Source organism: Rhipicephalus sanguineus, chromosome 6 (assembly GCF_013339695.2).
Source record: "Rhipicephalus sanguineus isolate Rsan-2018 chromosome 6, BIME_Rsan_1.4, whole genome shotgun sequence".
NCBI lineage: Eukaryota > Metazoa > Arthropoda > Arachnida > Ixodida > Ixodidae > Rhipicephalus > Rhipicephalus sanguineus.
The window spans coordinates 84017256-84037170 of record NC_051181.1 but is presented as its reverse complement, the minus strand read 5'-3'; the positions used below and the strand labels follow the sequence as shown (position 1 = coordinate 84037170).

Here is a 19915-nt window from a genome sequence, read left to right as displayed (position 1 = left end):
GACTGAGTCGTGGCCCTTTTGTGACGAAAGCCTCAAAACCGATTCTTGTTTTCCTTGTTCGGCTGGAGCGTTATATTCTTGTTTGGCAGTTAAGTAGACTCAGTGTGTGTGCGTCAATCGTATGGCCTGGGTGTCTAAACGCTAATGCCGACGCAATGTCGCGGTTGGTGACTCCTAACGATGATGCATAAAAGGGACAGCGAGTTAAGGGGGGCTGCATGCTTTGTCAGCGCGTGCGCGCGACAGAGTCAATAGGGTACGAGTGACAGTGGTGCCTCACGTGTCGAGTCAGTGAACATGTGTGAATATGCGGTTGTGTGTGTGTCGCATGTCATAGATACAGTGCAACACAGTTGGAGGGGAGGTGTTGGGGTCGAACTTCGTACGTTCGCCGAATACCTTCATATTGTTACCCGCCCCGCGGCCGGCGTGCCTGCGCCAACACGGAAGCGGTGGTACCGGATGGTGGAACGACGACTGTCTGCTGGTCACAAAGGACGCGAAGACCCACGTCTCCCGAAGGGGTCAATTATGGTGCCTTACAGGAGACCGTGGCCCAGCCGGGCTACAGGGACGGAAGGTACACTTGCGCCTTCGCTGTGACAGCCAAAGGCGGCGGCAATGATGCACGGCCAATTGTATTGATGGCCCGTCAGCCCAGCATGGCAAGTACGTACCCGGAGGTGCTTTCCTACGACCCGTCAACGCATGAGGCCGAACATTCCGGAAACCGGGTTGAAAGGGAGCTGAGCGGCGGCGGCGAATCGACGAGTGGGCGAGAGGCGGTGGTTCCTGCGAGGAGGTGGCGAGGAGGAATCCGGGCCTGGTACTTTCAGCGGCAGCCGACCGGGAGACAAGAAGAGAGTCACTCCTGCTTTCCGATTGGACTGTAAGAGTGTGTGAATGGGGAGACAGGGAATAAAAGCAGGGGTGCAGTGACAGGAGGGGGAGAAGAGAAACGAATAAACGTCTCTATCCAGATGATGTCGGAGCGGTCGTTTCCTCAAGGTGCCAGCAGATGAAAAGTTCTCGTCTTCGGCTTCCTTGGCGGCAGCAGCAAATGTCGCGCAACCAGCGAGACGAGTGGAAGAAATAAGAAGAACTTAACTGTTACTATTACTGACAAGCCAAGACAACTCAAACACCGACTTCTCTCCTGTGTTGGTGTTTGCACGCCCTGCTTTTCAACATGAATACCTGCCAACTAGCTGAGCTCTCTGTTATTCCAGGCCTCATACATTTTTTTTCTGGTCAGAAGAGCATGAAAATTTGTCAGATGGCAACCACCCATGACTGGGTACTTACCTTTCGCTTGGCGCGATAGTTGTAATGTTGGAGCTGCTTTCAGGAAGGGTGCTGTTGACCGGACAGTAGTCGAGCGTGACCGGCATGAGCGGTGGCTTAGCGCCGCTTTGGATAGCCTGCCACATGACCAGTAGCTGGAATCCCAGGAGCAGGAGTGTCGATATGCCCGCACCCTGAGACATGAGGAACAGCCATACCGTGGGCGTAAGCGGATGTATTGACGTCCGTTCCAATCATACACAGGGCACTCGGATATGGCAAACGGTAGCCACGATAGTTTTCAAGCTCTACAGAGCATAAATATCTTAGATCTTCTCAGACGATCCAGAAGTCGTCGTCTATTAAACACAGGCACATATTTTTTTTTGCGTTACACCGTTTTACGTGGCGGGAACAAACGAATTTGACATGAACTTGGGAAAAGAAGCAACGTGGTGTAGCGCCGTGGTAAGCGCCGTGGTAAGCGCCGTGTAACACATGTAGTTGTTACACGGCATCATCCTTCCTTTTCCTAAGTCAGAGTCAAGTCACTCTGTTCCAGCCATGAACATCCGCCGCCTTTGCCCATTTCCGTGTCTTCTGAAGCAAATTTTCGTTGTATTTAAACTATAAGTTGCGGTTGTACAGTCATATATAAACGAGTCGTAATCGCGTTTTAGAGAAACAATTCAGCAGATTCCACGCCTTGTGGGAATCGGTATCATGTGAAGCAATCAGCGAGTAGTTCTACGCTGCATTTGTGGCCTCTGCCAAGCGTTACGAGGTGGGCGGACGTGTTTTTGTAAGTGTAGTAGTTGTGTGCACATCGTGGGCTTACCAGACACGTCGAAAACACATGCGTTTAAAGGGTAACTTACGGTCTGGCGTAACGTCAGCAATAGAGTTAGAGCACATACGTCAGTATTATCGAAACAAAGTGCACTTGACGGTGCGATGATGTGAATATCATACGTAACTTTCGTTAGCATATTCATCCGGGTTCGAGCGACGCTTGAATTTAGCTTGCTGTAATGTTTATTATACTGCTATAAAAGCTGAGCCAACACTGGAACCAGAGACGTTAGCCTGACATCACGCATTTATCGTATGAGTACATATGTAGCGTTTATTCTTTTGTTGTAAAATTAGACTAAAGGGACACTGAAGGCAAATATCAAGTCGAATTTGATTGTTGAAATAGCGGTCCAGAAACCTCGTGGCGCTACTTTTGTGCCAAGGAAGTGCTTATTTTGAAATAAAATCACGTTTTCATGGACGGCATCGCGTTAGCGCACTTCAAATCACCCGCCTGAAATCAGTCTTTCATACGTCACTGCTGCCATGCCCAACGTTGCCCGCCTTTACTGCGCAGTGGCGTGTACTGGCGGCGTGCACCATTCGGGCATCCGGCAACATCACATGCATGCGGCATTTTGTCAAACTTTCTGTCAGAGCGACTTTCACGAGCGCGCAAAACACGCGGCAGTACGCAATACCGAAACTACCACTGAGACGCGACCGCGTGAGCGAAGCAGGGCGCCGGGCGAAGCGGAGTTCGGCGAAAACGGAACCTTTGAACCACGCGCGCCGTTCCCCATGGCAACGCCAAAGGGGTTCTTTTTGCCATGAATCAAACAGAAACGAATAAACAGCATATTATTACGTCTCTTGATGCACGGAAGGTTCTTTTTTTTATTGCTGCTAGTTTGATTACTAGTGATTAATTGTAGGCAGACTCTCATACGTCATCGGGATCATTTTGAAAATTTGCCGCTCATGGCGCTCATCGTCTGATAAATTTAGCTTAATTTCTCGGTAAGTAGGGCACTGCTGTTGATATTATTGCCGTTTTAGTGTGGAGTGTTCACAACGACCTTCAACGACAGGAATCGGCCTTACAAGAAGCTCTTAACACAGCCGACGAGTGGTGCAGATGCATAGGATTGACCCTCTCAACAGACAACTCTCTACATGTCGGTTGCCAACAGCTGGGGCCGGCGAAGACTTGTAAACACGCCTATTCAACTGATATTATCTGGACGTCCTCCTACGCCAGCTCCCCAGCTACGCATATGAGGCGTTGTCATCACGGCAAATGAATCTGCAAAAGCTTGGATTCGCGAAATTAAGCAACAAGCGCACCAGGTGCTCGTTTACTTGTTCGAGCAGTGCTGCAGCCTCGCCTTATTTATTCGGCTCAATTTCAGCACCTTACAGTGAGAGATTGGCCCGTTTAGAATGCATCAACAGAGAAGCGATGCGCGTCGTTACCGGACTTCCACGATGCACACCTATCCCGATACTTCTGGAAGAGGCGCAACTAAACACCATCGACGAGTCGATTTATCAACGCCGGCAAGCAAGGGAACTCAAGCCGTCATTTCTACCACCTGCTGCTGACTTAGCGGCATATATGGGCAATCCGGTGTCTGCCTCGTCCCCTTCAATAGTAAGCCTTCCACCTTGGGATCACCGGCAACTAACGGATAACAAACCTATCGGCCGCCTCCGAAATCCAGTCCCTCATCCAACGACTACCTTTCGGCGCCACATTGAAGAAGCAGATGCCGCCACTCCCGACAGGATCACTTGGTGGCCTATACTGATGCGAGCTGCACGGACACGCAGGTGGTTACGTCAATCGTGGTGCCTGGGCACCAAAACCTATGTGTCAATCGATTGTACCTCCTGAGAACTCCAGTTCCAACGGTCAGTGCTGAACTTCTGGCAATACGAGACGCAACAAAGTTGGTGAGCGCGGCTTCCGCATCGTCGTCATCCTTTACTATAATACGCACCGACTCTACATCAGCCATAAAGGAGCTCCGCAAGGTATATAACGCGCACACTTTCGCAGGCGATATAGAGCGTAAACTGCACAGATGCCTGGCCAGATAAGGATACAGTGGATACCACGGGACACCATTTCTGCTCACATACAAGCTGGCACCGCCACCCACAGTGAGCTGCCACGTACTCTAGAAGCGCCTTTCCCGAGTGATCCCCGGTGTGAGTTCCTCCACCGCAAGGAGATTCTCCGCCGCACCACACGAGATTTAATTCCACCGTGTGATTCAAACCTCCCAGGCGGGCTTACTCGCCAGGAGGAGGTGGTGTTGCGGAGGCTTCGTGCGGGGACGGCACTTACTCCGTCGGTCACATATGCCTGGCCACAACATCTGCATGGACCATTTGGGGATATTTGCCCATTCTGTACCACTGAAGCGTCCGCGGTTACAATCAAGCACCTGTTGTGGACATGTCCTGGCCTGAATCAGATACGGCGGCGCTACCTGAGAACAGTGGGCCTTCATCCGACAAGACCACCGGATTATGATTTGTGGCTCTATGGGCCCCACCATAGAGCATTGTTGATGTATATAGCGGAAGCCGGCCTCTACCAGTATATTTAACTATGTATGCCATTGGGCAAACTCTCGAAATTAAAAAAAAAAAGATGTCATAGATTGAGCTTTCACTGTGACATAAATTGTTATTTGCCTTTAGTGTCCCTTTAAGCTGAAAAAAAAAACCGAATAAAGTCAGGCAATTACTCACCTTCGTATGCACAAATGGGAACGCGATCGCCAATACGAGCAAGCCCACGAAGGGTCCCGTTGATGCCGAAAGCACCATCATTATGACCTGCATCGAAATCAAGAACGCACGTATTTAGCCTTAAAGGGGTCATGAAGCACCCCTTGGGCTTGTTGAAAAAACACATCCTGCGGAAAGCTGACACGGCTATGAACTGCTCTGCCAAATACTACAGTCGTGCGCGCCGCGTAAAGGCCACAAGCGGAGCGCGAAGTTGCCGTTTCCCCAGGCGCCCTCTTTTCAAACAGAGGCCGGTTCTCACTCTCGTCGGTGGGTGGGGCGTCTGTCAGTTTACGTCGCGGATCTGTCCGTTTACGTCGCAAGAAACATAGCATGCTTATTGGCCGATAGCCGACGTAAATCGAGAGCGGCGTTCGGATCAGATGCGCTTCTTGCCGCGGTGTGCCGCCACTTGCCGGCGCCGCATTCCTCAATACACGGTAGCCGCACTCGCGCAAGCGAATCACAGCGGGAGAGCGATCGCGTTTCATGACGCGTGCTGACGTAACTTCTTTCCCCCGTGTCATCCCTCCCTGTCTAGCTTCGAGTGCGCTCGTCGGCACGAGAAAAGAGAGAAAGCGCTGGGAGCGTGCGCCAAACACCCGTAACTCCGCTGATTCTTGACGGATTCGAGAAATTTTTGCGGCAATCGATTCGGGAGGCAGTAAACTCCGATACTAAGGTCATTAGATCATTACTTGGAAAAGTGGTTCATGACACCTTTTAGCCACGAATAATTCCGCCTAGAAGGTCGCAAAAATAGAACACCGCACCACAAACGATGTACACAACTTCTCTTCGTGATTCGCCGAGCAAGTATGGCAGCAGCTGAGAATAATACCATGCTAATAGCACCGAGATGAGAGAAAGAGTGATCTGTTTCTGAAGTTCAAAATTATCAGAGTTGGGCCACCTATATGAGTACCAGCTTATGTGTTCTTTTAAACGTGAAACGACTAAGAGTACTACTCATATGAGGAACATCGCAAACTTGTTAACCAACCAATCATCTCGCTTAAACCGACACACCGAACATTGGGCAGTTCCGCGACCACGCACAAACTATGGTCTTCAAAGCCTTTTCTACTGTCTTCTCTCAGCACTAAATAAATATAAACTATGCGATGAAAACATACGTTATGTTCCTAAAAGCGCATTGCTTCAACTAATATTATGAATGTCAACCTTGCTTTTGTGTTTCTTAAAAGTGTGTGTTTCTTGCTGATGTTTATCACCTGTGCTTTGTGTATTTCTATTTTAATATTGTAACAATTGCGAATACTTGTCATGTTGCTGCTGTTATTGTACGAGGAGGTGGGACCAGTCAAGCTGCCTATGTGCAGCTTTTATCCCACCATCCTTACTGTTTATAAATGTTTTGTAACTATGTGGCAATAAACTTCAACTTCAAAACTTCAACTTCAACATCGATGAAAAGAATTGCTTGGGTGAAGGAAGCGCGTCTACGTTTTCGCCCTCCACGAGACCTGAATGATCTCACTTAACCGCTAAGCTTTGTACTGGTTGGTTGTGTACCACCCGGTGCAAGTATTCATTTCGCTGCCCAAATTTGCTTTATCAACTTTTCACGCGCCTGTAATTGCTCATGGACAGGTTAGATGTAGGGCATGAAGTCCCGCATTAGGATCAGTCGTTTCATTTTTCTGTTGCACAGTTCACCTACTGTTATACTTAGGTGCATGTTTACTGTCTAGCGCAGTTTTAAAATGTAGGCTGTCTTTGTGGAATATCTACGCGGAAACTTTGTCGAAGTCCACATGTGCAGTTTAACCTGTTTATTATTTGTGGGGCGATGCTACATAAACTTAATCTGCTATGCGTATATTCTTCTTTTGAACTCGAGCATCGGCCAGAAGTATTATCAGAGGTTCGATCATCTCTTTCTCTTTGTCGTAGCTTAATGGCTCTCTTTTAATTCCATTGCGAACTCGTATGCGCTGCTCAGAGTAAGTCCAGCCCTTCTGCATGTCGGTGACAAATGTTTAAGTCGCAATGTAAACGCCAGCTGAGCCGACAATATTTCCAACTACGAGATTTTAATCTCGGTGTTCGTACCGCATCAACTAAGTTGAAATTTTTAATTTGTGATACTTTCTGAATATGAAGAAATATCCAGAGGAAAGTTTCCCGAGGGTGAAACAGCAAGTGGGCTTCGCCTTTTGTGGCTCTGCATTCCGGGGGGTTTGCGACAGCTTGCAAGCTATAATTACTTCGTCTAGCTCTAATTGTCCACTGCAAGTTTCTTGAACTTCTCCCTTTCATTATCTTGCTAGTCCCTCTTTTCAACATTGACATCATGCGAAAAGGATTAGCCGTGAGCATAACGAAATGACGAATTCGTATATCTTAATTTACCTTAAACTAAAAAGCACACTTACCCGCGTAATTGAGCCCATGTAGATGCAGATACAGCTGTACATTGTCATCAATGTGCCAAGTAGAAATGCTGCACCGGAAAGATAAAGAAAAGAAAAACACGTGTAGTGTTAAGAACACACATCTACGCAATCATTGCTGCGCTGAGCATAAATATAACCACATAACGCCGTTCATAACATAAGGGGAGCATGTCTACATAAATAACCAGCGAGACCACAGGTTCACTGAGTACAATATACACAGGGTGTTCCAGCTAACAATAGCCAGAGTTTAAAAATATGCCGACGCACTTTATGACTACGTGACCGAATGCATGTTACTGACTATTGCACGCAGTACGTCGCACAATCTTTTCTCTTGTGCTTAATTGCTTAATTAGACAAGACTAATTAACTAACTTCTAAAGCAGTGAAGCCGGGCGACAAATTCAAATTACAAATTTATATATCAGTTTGAGAAACGTCCGATTAGACAGTTTCCAACTTTCTATCTATTAAGTATCAGTTTTTTTTTCTACTTCCTACAGATGCCCACGAAATACAAAAAAAAAATATCACGTCATATGCTCATGAAATGCCACGTGGCATGCAACCGATCTACAACTTTCTAATTGAATTTTCTAGACCAGCTTCTTTTCTTTAGAAGTCGTTTAATTAATCTTGCCTAATTAACGAATTATGCAGAACAAAAAAAAAGTGTGTGATGCAATAATGAGCAACAATCCATGCAATAGTGGGCAACACGCATTTGGTGGCGTCGTCATTAAGTGCGTCGGCATATTTTTAAGTCCTGGCTAGAGTCAGCACCCTGTATAAGAGTGGTATGCACAATCACTCTGGCAAGATAGCGTTTAACGATGTTCTGAGTCATACCTGTGCCTCGTGTGATCCACTTCACGTGGGAACTGGCGCCTTTAAAATGCGGCGATAGCACGTCCACGTATACGACCGCCGCCTGGGAATTGATGATTGACGATATCGTGCTGCGCGAAAAGAATAGTCCCGTTCAGTCACTGCCACAAAACAAGCATGACAGTAAAATAAAGAAAAAACATGGTTGGTCCCTCCGTCATAGGAATCGGAATAACACGAAAGTAAAGCGTTCCCTTATAGAAGTAAGTGAATGTTTACTGTACATTGATATAAGAGAGTCTGCACAATGTATATTGATGTCTGGCATCTATAGCACCGTTTAACGTGGATGTGCCCACATTGATGATTGGCGGTACATCTCCATCCCGACGACTAACGTCCCTGCTAAATGTGATTAAACAAACCCTTGTGGTAGCTGTAGTAGTTAGCGGTGAAAGCGTAATCAGAGAACTAGGTGTGATAGCCAGAAGAGCGTCGCATATTGGACGCAGAACTTGGTCGCCATCCCGCGGCATGTTTGATTGAACACCACGGCCGGACAAGAGGGAAACGCAAAGCGCGTCGTGCCGCCCCGGTAGCACGGCCGCGATTTTTCTAGGGGCGAGCGCGTGAGCGGGGAACGCGGTGTAACAGCCATGTGAGGCAGGCGCGCGTCGCAGAGCTATGAGCAAGGCCGACGCTTTTACGACGCTTGGCTAAGGTCGCCACCTCGCGGTGTGTTAAGGCATTGACAAAATTGAACTTCAATTGAAAACGCGCCGAATGGGAGGGACGTGTAACGCGTTGCAGGTGCTAATCACTCAGGCCACAGTAATGACGAATTTATTTTACTGCTCCCAGAGGGCAACACCAACCCGCCGACCGAGAAAGTGGTAGATATAAAAGACGCGTTTGTAAAGCCTCTAGTGTCCCTTTTTACACAACCAGTGTTTGTATTATAAATAGCGCTTCTTCTTGTGTTTGTTTGTTTCTTGTCAAAAGCAGGCAATAAAGAAAAAAAAGACCGTGGCGCAGTGGATAGCGTGCCCGGCATCTGTTGTTGCTGACCGTGCGGTCGTGGGTTCGATGCCCGTTGACGGAACTCTTTTTCTTTGCCATCTGATCGTGTATATTTTTTCTACGCCATTTCCGTAACGGAAATACGTCACTGAAGTCTTGGTGAACCCCGGCATAAAACACTTTCGTGTTAAAAAAGAAAAACCCGCAGTTTTACGATCCAAAACCTCGAAGTGATTCGCTCACCGCAGTGCGAAAGTTCTAACCGATGTTGACGACCATGGATTCCTGAACATGCAGCATAACTGCAAGTGCACTGGTGCTTTTATTTTATTTTATGTTATTGCACTTCGCCTTCATCGCTACAATTTTATTATTCAAGTACATGAAAAAAAAAACAGAAATGCTTCAATGAGACGAGCAAGCACTTCAGATTTGAATAAAGTGCTGCATATATGAGAAAGAACGTTATACTCTAGTCACTCAAGAGCGATATTTTCATTTAGCGCTGGCAATTTTTACGCAAGTTTCTAAAAATGGCAAGCTTGAAGAGAAACTTGAGGCACGAAGTTTGTAAATCTCCAAGTCCACAGAAAAACGCCACATTGCGCTTGTATAAGTTACATCTGTTAAGAGAAAACCAAACATGTCAAATTTTGTGCATGAACGCCTGCAGGTTCAGAGAATGTCTGAGAATATTTCATAGCTTTAGTAAAATCGCTGCTCACCAAATTAATATTTTTCCGCTCGATGTATAATACGTCTATTTAGGCAGCTTTATATTGCATGTTAGACGCAGTTTGCAGATGTGTGACATCGTTTTTTTTTTATTTCACAGTTACGGAGTTGTGAACATGATAGTTTCGCTTTTAAAGGCATCTGAAATTTCCAGCGAAATTTATAAACACGTGGACGACAGGTGCGGTAGCCAGCTGTCGAAATGTTTGCAAACCCGAACAAAGACTGTGTATGTGCAAGATTCCGTCTCACATGGGATCACGAATCCAGCGTATTTATATCCATAATGTTGCGTTGCACACCTCGTTAACTTCGAAAACGAGTTCCAAAAGGCGTCAGTTATAAATAGCACACACCAAAGCGCTGCGCGCGTCAACATCGTAAAACGAACTCAGCGATGCGACGCCGATAAAATGTCCCAAAGCCGTTGTTTTCGTTGCTGTCTTAGTGTGACTGGCTAATACCCAAGAATTCCCACGCGTGCGGCTAACGTATGTATATCCATACGTCTTGCGTCTTTCCCGTTGCTTGGCTTCCCGCAAGGTGTAAAGCTGCGTTTCCTCAGTGGCGTGAATCCTGCCCACGATTCTCAAAGTTGTACCTGATGGTAAACCATGGCAAATAAACGAAACGCCGTTTTGCCAAATAAAAAACACACACATAAATTTAAAAACGAAAAAGGAATTAAAAGGAAATAAATAAATAAAGAAAAACTATAAGAAGCCATACATTACGATGCGTCCTATATCGTCAATATCTAACGCTTTCCAAACGCAATTAACAATGGAGAAATCCTCGTAGCTGGTCTGAGTCACTTGCATAAGTCGACAAAAAATGTCGAGCTCACTCAGACTCACTCAAGAAATATATATTGCGTTTATGGCTCACTCGGACTCAGACTCGGGAAAGTTTCCCTCAAGCGGAGTGACTCGGACACACATCAAAATATTGCTCAGCCACACTCATTCAGACTCAGACTCACTCAGACTCAAGGCTCGATCTGAGTCTGAGTTAGTCGACTAACGAGTGAGTTTGCAGACCTATGGTCACTCGTGAGGAGGGAAGCAACTCACCGATAGCACCGCTTCTATATGGAAGCGGACACCGTGCAGTATAAAAAGAAAGCAAAAACGCCAGGCCTGCGCGGAAAGCGCAGCACAGTCACAGCGAAAGCTGGAAGAGTGGCATTTCTAGAGCCTGTTATAAGCTCTCCTGTGGCTACTAATACAGCCTAGGTACATTAGCAACGTACCCACTACGCAACAAAGCGTAATTTTTGGGAAGTTGGGAAGCACCCAGCACGACATTATTCGTTGTTCTGCGGAGAAGCGAGGTACCATATGTAAGCGATTATGTGCAGTTTGTTGATGCGGCGGTTGATGACGATGAATAATTATGGTTGCGCCCTTTGTAATGGGTTGGAAGCTTTAAACGACCCACTAGTTACGTAATGCATATTGTGTGACGCCCGGTCGTTATTTAACTGTCCCACCACGCTTTATAACACATTAACCAGAGAAACGTAGAGCGAGAGAGAGAGAGAGAATTGACTTTATTGAGACCCTGAGGAAATGGATCATGGGAGCCTTATGGGCTTCCTTGGCAACCAACAGAAGTGCACTTGCGAGGAACCCACTACGCTATAAATCAGTGTAATTTTTGAGAAGTAGGGCAGTAGGCACTGTGCCATTTTTCGTCATTCTACAGACAGCCGTGGTACCTGCTAAACGCATGTAAGGCATTATGCGCACTTTGTTGATGCTGTGCGTGATGACGATGAAGAATTATGGAAGAGCTCTTTGTAATGGGTTGGAAGCATTCAACAACCTACTCGTTGCGCAATTGGCATTGTGTGACGCCTGGTTACAGAATTCGCGTTGTGAGACGCTTGGTGCTTATTCTACTCTTTTACCACGCTATATTGCATATGCTAATGTGGTTCCTTCCCGACATGAAGCCTGTATAGGACCTTTTTGCAAAGCAGTTTCAAGCACCGGCATGGCTCAGAGGTTGAATACTGGGCTCCCACGCAGAGGGCCCAGGTTCGAACCTCGTTCCATCCTGGAATTTTTTTCTTATTTAGTTTTTTTTTTATTTCGAGCGATACTGGTTACGGACACCGGCGGCGGCGGTGGCGGCGGCGGACAACTACGGCACCAAAAACGGCCGGTGAAATGATCTCATAACAGCTTTCGCTGTAAAATGGTTTAGGATGCAGTTCTATGAGGCAAGTGATAGTAGATATATTCTTTTTTTTTTTAACTATGAGCTTACCCATCGTTACCGATGGCGACACACGGCGCAGAGAGTACACGTCGCAGAAACCCTTAGCAACAGCCGGCTGAGTGCTGTGTTTAATCTCGTTGATTAATTTCATGCGGTAAATACCCGTCAAGTGTTCTCGCGATACCATGTTCTCTTGAAAATGCAGAGCAGCGGATAGGGTTGAATAACGCAGCGCTTTGTTTTAGTTGAAATGAAAAGAGACGTATGAGTTGTCGCCTGTTTGCCAGTGACACGTTCATACATTTTTGCCTGGTGAAATGCATCAGTTAAAAAAAATAAGAAAAATGGTCATCAGGCATTACGAGCCTGATGGAAAATCCGGAAGGCAAGCTCATAAGTATTTGGAAGGACATTTTTTTTTTGTTGATTAGGTTTTCCTCCTGCATTTCTAGACAGCAATATATGTCGACAAAAAGAAAAAATATAATTGAATAAGGTTCACAGTGATTACGATTAGAGGTTGAGCAGCTCTCGCCGCGAGAGCGTATATTATTTTATTTATTATTGGGATTGGGAGTAAAAGCTATCAAATATGAAGGCGTAACGTTATGAGTGCTGCCGTGATTTCTCGTCGTTTTCCTTTGATTATGGTATTTTGTGCATTAACACTTCACGAACGGTCACTGTCAATGCGCTGGAAGCTTATATTTGAACAGTAAGTGTAAGCGATCCCGTTTTTCTTTTTAACACGAAAGTGTTTAATGCCGGGGTCCACCAAGTACTTCCGTTACCGGATATGACGTTCATGAAATGGACGCCAACGGGTGAGAAAGAAAAAAAAACAAGAAAAGATCCGCCACTGGGAATCGAACCCACGACGTTGCGGCCGCGAGAGTAAGCGCCCGACGCTAAACCAGCTAAGCTACCACCGCATGCTGGACACTCCATGAACGCGCCTTATATCTTTCACACATTCTCTCTCGCACGGTGCTCTCTGTTGGCGGTGTAGCTAGAGGGGCGGTGCATGCCGCCGTCCGTGAGAGGCGAAAAGAAGTAATGCGTCACGATTGAAACTTACTAGCCCTTACTCCGAGATTGCGCGCGATATCGGAGGTCATGGTTAAAGCGTCTTGATACCAGCGAGGGACACTTGCCGTGCTGGCCGCGCTGGCGTCGCCGAGGCACCCTAGACGCAGTTACGTTCTCTGTCTTTCGCTTCGTTTCACTTTCGTGTTTTGCCAATTCCTACGACGGAGGGATCACGCATGTTTTTTTTCCCTTATGATTCCTAATAACCGGCCACTAGATGTGTTATGAACAATAAAAATTGATTGAAAATTGATTGATTGATTCAAATTTCAGCTAGTTGGTTGTGTTCCCATGAGCGGCAAGTTGCATTCCCAGGATTTGGGGATATTTGTGCGTGGTGCCATCTCTTGGCGGTAGCAACAGAATCCTTCCATAACTGATTGGGAAATGAGCGAAAAAAAATCATCTCTTGAAAAAAGCAAGCTGTCAAAAACGACTCGGGGTTCTATACAGCAGAGACCTACCGGAACGTTTTGGTAAAATTGCAGTATTGCACTACAAAGCGCGTGGCTTCCCAGGACAATTGAACACCGCCCATTAGAAACACATGGGGCCCCACTGTAACATTTTAAACACTCCGGGAATCCACACGGTTTGTGGTGCGACACTGTGATTTTAATAGAACGTTCAAATAAGTCTCTACTGTATAGAACCGGGAGTCGTTTTTGACGACGAACGTTTTTCGTCATATAGAATTTTTTTCGCCTATTTCCCCTTCTAGTTACGGCCTGGCCACCTCAGTCATCGACGAGAGACGGCGGTACATGCATGTGTCCCAAAATCCTGGTCATGTTTCTTCATCTACTTCTATTTCCCTTTATCTCATAAATATCACGCTTCAACTAAATCCACTAATAACGTCTCCCACGCTTTCCTTATCTTCATTATCTATTGCCTACATGTGGCGTGAACTGGAAATGTCAAAGACGTACATTTGCACGCACAAATAAAGGCATAATATTCTTTGAGTGAGCTGTTTTTATTTTCTCTCACCTTGTGGCGGCGCTTACAACGGCAGCGAGGAAAAGTCCAGGTGAAACCCGGGATGTGCACGAGGAAGGCCTTCACATAGTACGGCAAAATCTGTTGGAAAACATGTGGTCATGATGAGCTAAAACGAAACAACACAAAGGATGCAAAATGCAAGAAAATGTTTGCCCGCTTACTGTATTATTGCAGCATAGGGACACTAAAATAGTCCTTGCTTGATTACGCGATCGTATTCCCAGGTAACACGAATCACCATACTGCGAGATAAGGATAGCTTCGCACAATGTTCCACATGCTAGTTTAATCAGGGCTGCATTTTAAATGATTGATTCTACGGTAGCCGCGAAGTGCCACAAACACTAAAGAAAAAAAAATCAACAAATGGCAGAAGCGTTGCCCGCCGTCATTAGAATTGAACTACATCCGAAGTCACTGTTATTCAAAGACTGGAATAAATGTCTGAAATTTCACATATATTTCCATTTTGTATACTAGAAGAAATTGCGAGCGAATAGCCAGGTTGTTTAACCTCAATACTTCTTTGCAGACTAGTTGGTTCATATTTGTAAACTCGACTTGCTGCGCAAGCAGCAGGAAGAAGAAGGGAGACAGGAAAGAGCGCAGTTCCAAAGCGCAGTTTCCTCTCTCCCTCCTTCTTTCCTGCTGGTTAGCGCAGCAAGTCGAGTTTGTTTAACCTCCTCGCTATCTTCATCCACGTTCGTGAACAGAGACTTCTTAAAGTGATCCTGCGACACTTTTTGAGCATGCTCAGAAAACGCTGCCAATCCGTAGTCGAGGCTCCTGAGAGCACGCGAGCCTAACAATATAGCGCAGCACGTTACCTGGAATTTACAGTTAATTCTCAAAGTCAGCTAGAAATCGCTCCCTCTTCTCTCGACAAATGATGCCGTAAACCCAAATGACGGCGCCATAAACCCAAAGTCCACGGCCATTGGCTGATTTGAGCACTTGTGTCTTGCATATTTACCATTGCGGCCGCGGGATGCCGCCACGTGCGCGCGCGCTCGATCACACTGAAAGTAAGGCGCGCGTCCGAAGAAAAAGAAATGCTCAAGGTCATGACGAGCGCTCGCTAACGGTCGTAGCTCCTTGCCCCCTTGTCATCCCCATCACTGCGTAGCTTTCAGCGCGCTCGCTTGTACGAGAGGAGAGAGAAAGCGCCATGTCCCTGTAACTCCTCTCGTACTTGACGGATTCTAAACATCTTTTTGCGGCAGTCAATTCGGGAGGCAATGAACTCGCCCGAAGTGGCCTCCTGTTCCCGCCGATTACGGGAACAGGAATTATTATGCAATACCAGTCATTCACTCTCAGGACCAGGTCGCTGGGGCCGCCTCGATCCCTGCCTCTTCGTCGGAAGAGGCCGAAGAGGCGGCCATAGCCCTGGCCCTCACAATCCCTAATTCATCTGTTGTCGTAAGTGACTCCGAAACGGCCATATATAATTTTGGAGCGGGCAGGGTGTCTAAGCCAGCCCTTTCCCTGCTTTTGGCCCATCCCCTCGATCAAATTGTAGCACTAATCTGGACTCCCGCGCAAGCGGGCCTTGCCGGAAATGAGGCGGCTCATGCCAGTGCTCGAGGATTTACAGTCCGGGCACAAGCATCCGACGTGTCGCAACTCGCTACGGAGGAGGCACCGTTTACTGCGCGGGATCGGCTTATTTCATTCCACGACATCTGCACACCACTACCGATTAGAACGTTTAACCTTTCCGCCACTCATTCGCAAATCCCCGCGCAGGTGCGAAATTCTGTGGCGACAACTGCAGACTCGCACCTTTCCTTCCCCTTACCTCCTACACCGCATTCATTCCTCCAGTTACCCTTCTCCCTCTTGTAAATTCTGCGCCGCTTCTACAGCAGACTTAAACCACATCATGTGGTGCTGCCCTAAGAACCCTCTTCCCCCTTTCCTGGCATGCTTAATTTTTAGTGAGGAACAGTCGGAGGCTGCCTTGGGTAGCTCGAGGCCCGACGTTCAGGAGGCCATCCTGGCGTGGGCTGAGAGGGTAGAGGAGGCCTACTTCAAGTAGGTCCTCCCTCTACCCTCTGTCCCATAGCTTCCTTCCCGTTAACCAGGGACAAATAAAGTTGTGCATTGATTACGGCACAGGGTTTGCAAAATACAATGATAACTGTAAAAACACTTGCCTTCTGTGTTTTATCAGAAAGAACAGTTATGTCGTTTGCCAGAATAACTAGTTTACCGTTGGTTTAAAAATTGGTGCGTAGTACAAACGCTCAGTGTTTGTACTATTATTTTTTGAGTAAGCAAAGTTTGTGATTGGTGGCCAGAAAACACGTTGGTTGTAAGTTCGCGTTATTTCCGTTCAATGTTGATAACATGTAACTTTTGCGGGATCCCACGAAATGGACGAAGGCTCTCGAAAGAGAAAAAAAAAATCATAGCATATCCACGGAGTGAATGATGATGAGTGGGCGAAGCTGTAGAGGTTCATCGGTAAACCGTGAATCTTCCGTGAATTCTGCCCAGTACATCATCACCGACGTGAGATCGGGCGCGTTTATACTAAAGGTTCGATGAGAGTTATGACGACTTGCAGCTCACTTTATTTTACATGTACGCTGTGAATTTTCATTGTTTAGAAAACCATTGCTTTAGAAAACATCTGACGTCTTTCGTTAAGCAGCTGGCGTCTTTTCGTTTTGCTTTAGAAACCTGTGGCGTCTTTTCGTTTTGCTTTTAGAAAACATCTGGCGTCTTTCGTTGGTTTATTTCATCAATCAACGGCGTTTTGAACAAAATTTTTATTGTTTAATCACGCACAGGAGAAATCTCACCAGGCACTACCTTGGAGGTAAACAATGGCTGCTAATGGGAATGAGAGACAGAAGAAGTCGGCTTTTAGCTAACACTTACACTTCTACTTCTACTAACGTTTCCTACTGGAACATGCCAATGGCTGCTAATGGGAATGAGAGACAGAATAATTCGGCTTTTAGTTAACGCGCACGCTGCGAATTTTTTATTGTTCAACAACGCACAGGAGAAATCTCCCACCGGCACCACCTTGGAGGTCAAGATCTGGTACTAGCGTTACGACTGGTTATGCACTACGAGGGACGAACGGGTGCCGCTTTAAGGAGCTTCGCCCCTAAAAAAAAGTGACATCTGCCACTATGCAACACGAGGCACAAATCACACTGTGGCCTTTCTGCCTTACTGCCTCCTGCACAGCAGAATACGTAAATACACTTCACAAGCTGTAACCCAAGTACTCCCCTTTCTTACACGCGAAGTTTGCGACATATATTGACTTGCCTGATCATAGCTCTCGATGGCTCCGGACAACTTCGGGTCACAGCCCCAGAACCATACTATCAAAGCCACAGTGACAGCTAAATTGACGGCGTAAACGGCGACGAGCATGAATGATCCCATTAAGACGGTTCTGCAAAAAAAGAATAAGCAAGAGATTCATTCTTCAACCGCTAATATATATCCAGTAGCTGCTCCTGAAACCTTACCTACATGACAAAATTCCCAAAACGTGAGATGAATTGATTCTGTCTTGTCGATACTGAACGAGTGGCTTTTTCTGCGCGCGTGTTTCTTTTGCTAATGCGCAACGTCCTTGTGGTCGACCGGGCTGATTATTGCCCTTGATGACGCAATACATCTTACGTACAGAACGTTCGTTCATTTGATTTTAATGTGTGTTTTTTTCGCGTACAAAGTAATTTCTGAGGATAGCTGCTAAGTGAGCAACCTCTCGCCTGATATTTACGTCAACTTACGGGTCTGCTGGTTGTAACGGTCGACTGTGATATATCAGAATGCACGCACGCCATACGAGGATGCGAAGGCACTTAGAACTGATTTAATTTGTAAAATACAGCCTGTACCCACGAAAACTAAATGTGAAAGCTCAATTCGTTCAGAGAGCACGTCGTCTAGAAAACATAGGGTTTCATTCAAGTCAGGTGAGATCCCATTACATGAATAATTCAGGCCGCATAGTTACACTATGAATTAAGCCGCTTTTTTTTCTCGAGGCACAGAAGCTGTTCCACAGGAGGCAAGATTGTCTAAACGTCAAATAAAAAGCACGAAACACGTTAGGCGCGAGTGTTGGCTTCCGATAATTAACTAATTGAAGTTGTAACAGACGTTGCTTCGCTATCTGTCGATGGTCGCTGCGCGAATCTTTGTTTCCAAAGCACCCTCAGCCATTCTGGTGGGCAGCTCGTACGTACCTCTGAGCACCGCCAAGTGTTCGTGAAGCCATACATCTCTGAACAACAACTTGGTCCAAACCAACTCGGTAAATGGCAGCCGTCGTAGATGCTACGAGGGCTGACCAGACGTTCTCGTCGTGGGTGATATCCAGCTTTACGCTTGAAAAACAAAAGAAAAAAAGGAACATCAGACGACCGATATGCATCAGCTGTCCGCCATTACAGTGTGTTAACTCTACCACTGGGGAGTTACATGATGCTGTCGTAATTTGCAAGTGATTTTCTTGAATGCAACGCCTTTCCGGACCTGTACAGCGCGCATTCTGTAGCGAGGTTCGGTGAATATGTGTTAACCACCGCATTGACTCATATACTGCAAGCCATGGTTAGCACTACCTAATGCTCACTAGCGTTGGCTAAATAGTCGTTTTTGTTGGCTAAATATGGCTAAATTATTCCTAATGCTGGCTGTAGTGTTGACTAATGTTGATTATCTGTAGTTATAGGAACATTGCGTCCATTCAATCTCAGTGTAAGGATGTTTTTTCCACCACATTTTTACCGAACTTCAGATTGTGAATTTTGTACAGGGAAATGATACTAATATTCTAGTACAGTGGGAGGGGGGATGAAAAAAAAGCGGGATGCTGTTCTCCACTTAGAGCGTGAAGGGGTTACAGTGCGGTTAGCCATATGGGCGTTGCGCGTTATGCCATCTACGGATTTACTCTCCGACAATTTTTCGCGTAATTTATAACCTGTTTCCACAACATTATGCGAGCCGGGCAAACCACGTCTTCGTCGCAATGGAGAAAGAATATCCACGGCAGTGAATACAGTGAAGACAACGTGTCGTTTAATATGCGCGCATCCTTTGGGAATCGCGTCAGTCTATACGCGTTAGTTATAGTTACAGATACTCAAATTTTTCTTGCTCTGTCACACATTATGCACCGTTTCGGTGGCATGCGAGCTGCCTCGAGTTTACAGAGAATATTGAAGGGCTTTACACGAAACGAATGTATTTTCTTTGGTTCAATGGTTTATTTCACCATTTATTCCGCTAATCAGGGGTCGGAAACCGGCGGTCCGCAGGCAGTATTATGCGGCCCCTGGCACGAGGTCAACCCCCCCCCCCTAATCCGGTCTCCTTGTCAGTACTTATCTGAAGGCCGACATGGCAGTTCTGACCTCAAATGGGGTATTGTCCTCCAAATTCACACTGAGCCAGATAACGTCTCCACTTCCTTTCTTTGCACAGGTCCAAGAAAAGGGTGAAGAAAACTAGGTCAGCGAAGGACCTTCATCCAAGAATCTCCAAGTGTATGTCAAGGGTTACGCCCCCCCCCCCCCCCGCCACCACAATGGGCGACTCTTCTCGTCCTTTACGCGAGTAAGGGTCACGGTGAACTGGCTCGAGTTTTGTGTCGACATGCCGCTTGCCCGCGGACATGACAGTGGGTGACCTAGCCCTTAAGCACCAAAAGCCGCATTGAAACA

The 19915-nt window shown here is 46.5% G+C and overlaps 2 protein-coding genes across 2 annotated transcripts in view; both read right to left on the bottom strand.

Moving 5' to 3' along the window:
• LOC119395955 (sodium-coupled monocarboxylate transporter 1-like) overlaps positions 1-14295 on the bottom strand; it is a 28977-nt gene extending 14682 nt beyond the window's left edge. The window contains exons 1-5 of the mRNA XM_049416826.1: positions 14196-14295; positions 8154-8263; positions 7281-7348; positions 4843-4929; positions 1306-1478 (exon numbers count right to left, since the gene is read on the bottom strand). Of these exons, the coding sequence (XP_049272783.1) occupies positions 1306-1478; positions 4843-4929; positions 7281-7328 (308 nt within the window). The 5' untranslated portion in view covers positions 7329-7348; positions 8154-8263; positions 14196-14295. The remainder of the gene's footprint in view (positions 1-1305; positions 1479-4842; positions 4930-7280; positions 7349-8153; positions 8264-14195) is intronic.
• LOC125756237 (sodium/iodide cotransporter-like) overlaps positions 14209-19915 on the bottom strand; it is a 41475-nt gene continuing 35768 nt past the window's right edge. The window contains exons 6-8 of the mRNA XM_049416547.1: positions 18434-18574; positions 17499-17628; positions 14209-14313 (exon numbers count right to left, since the gene is read on the bottom strand). Coding sequence (XP_049272504.1) covers positions 14209-14313; positions 17499-17628; positions 18434-18574 — 376 coding nt within the window. The remainder of the gene's footprint in view (positions 14314-17498; positions 17629-18433; positions 18575-19915) is intronic.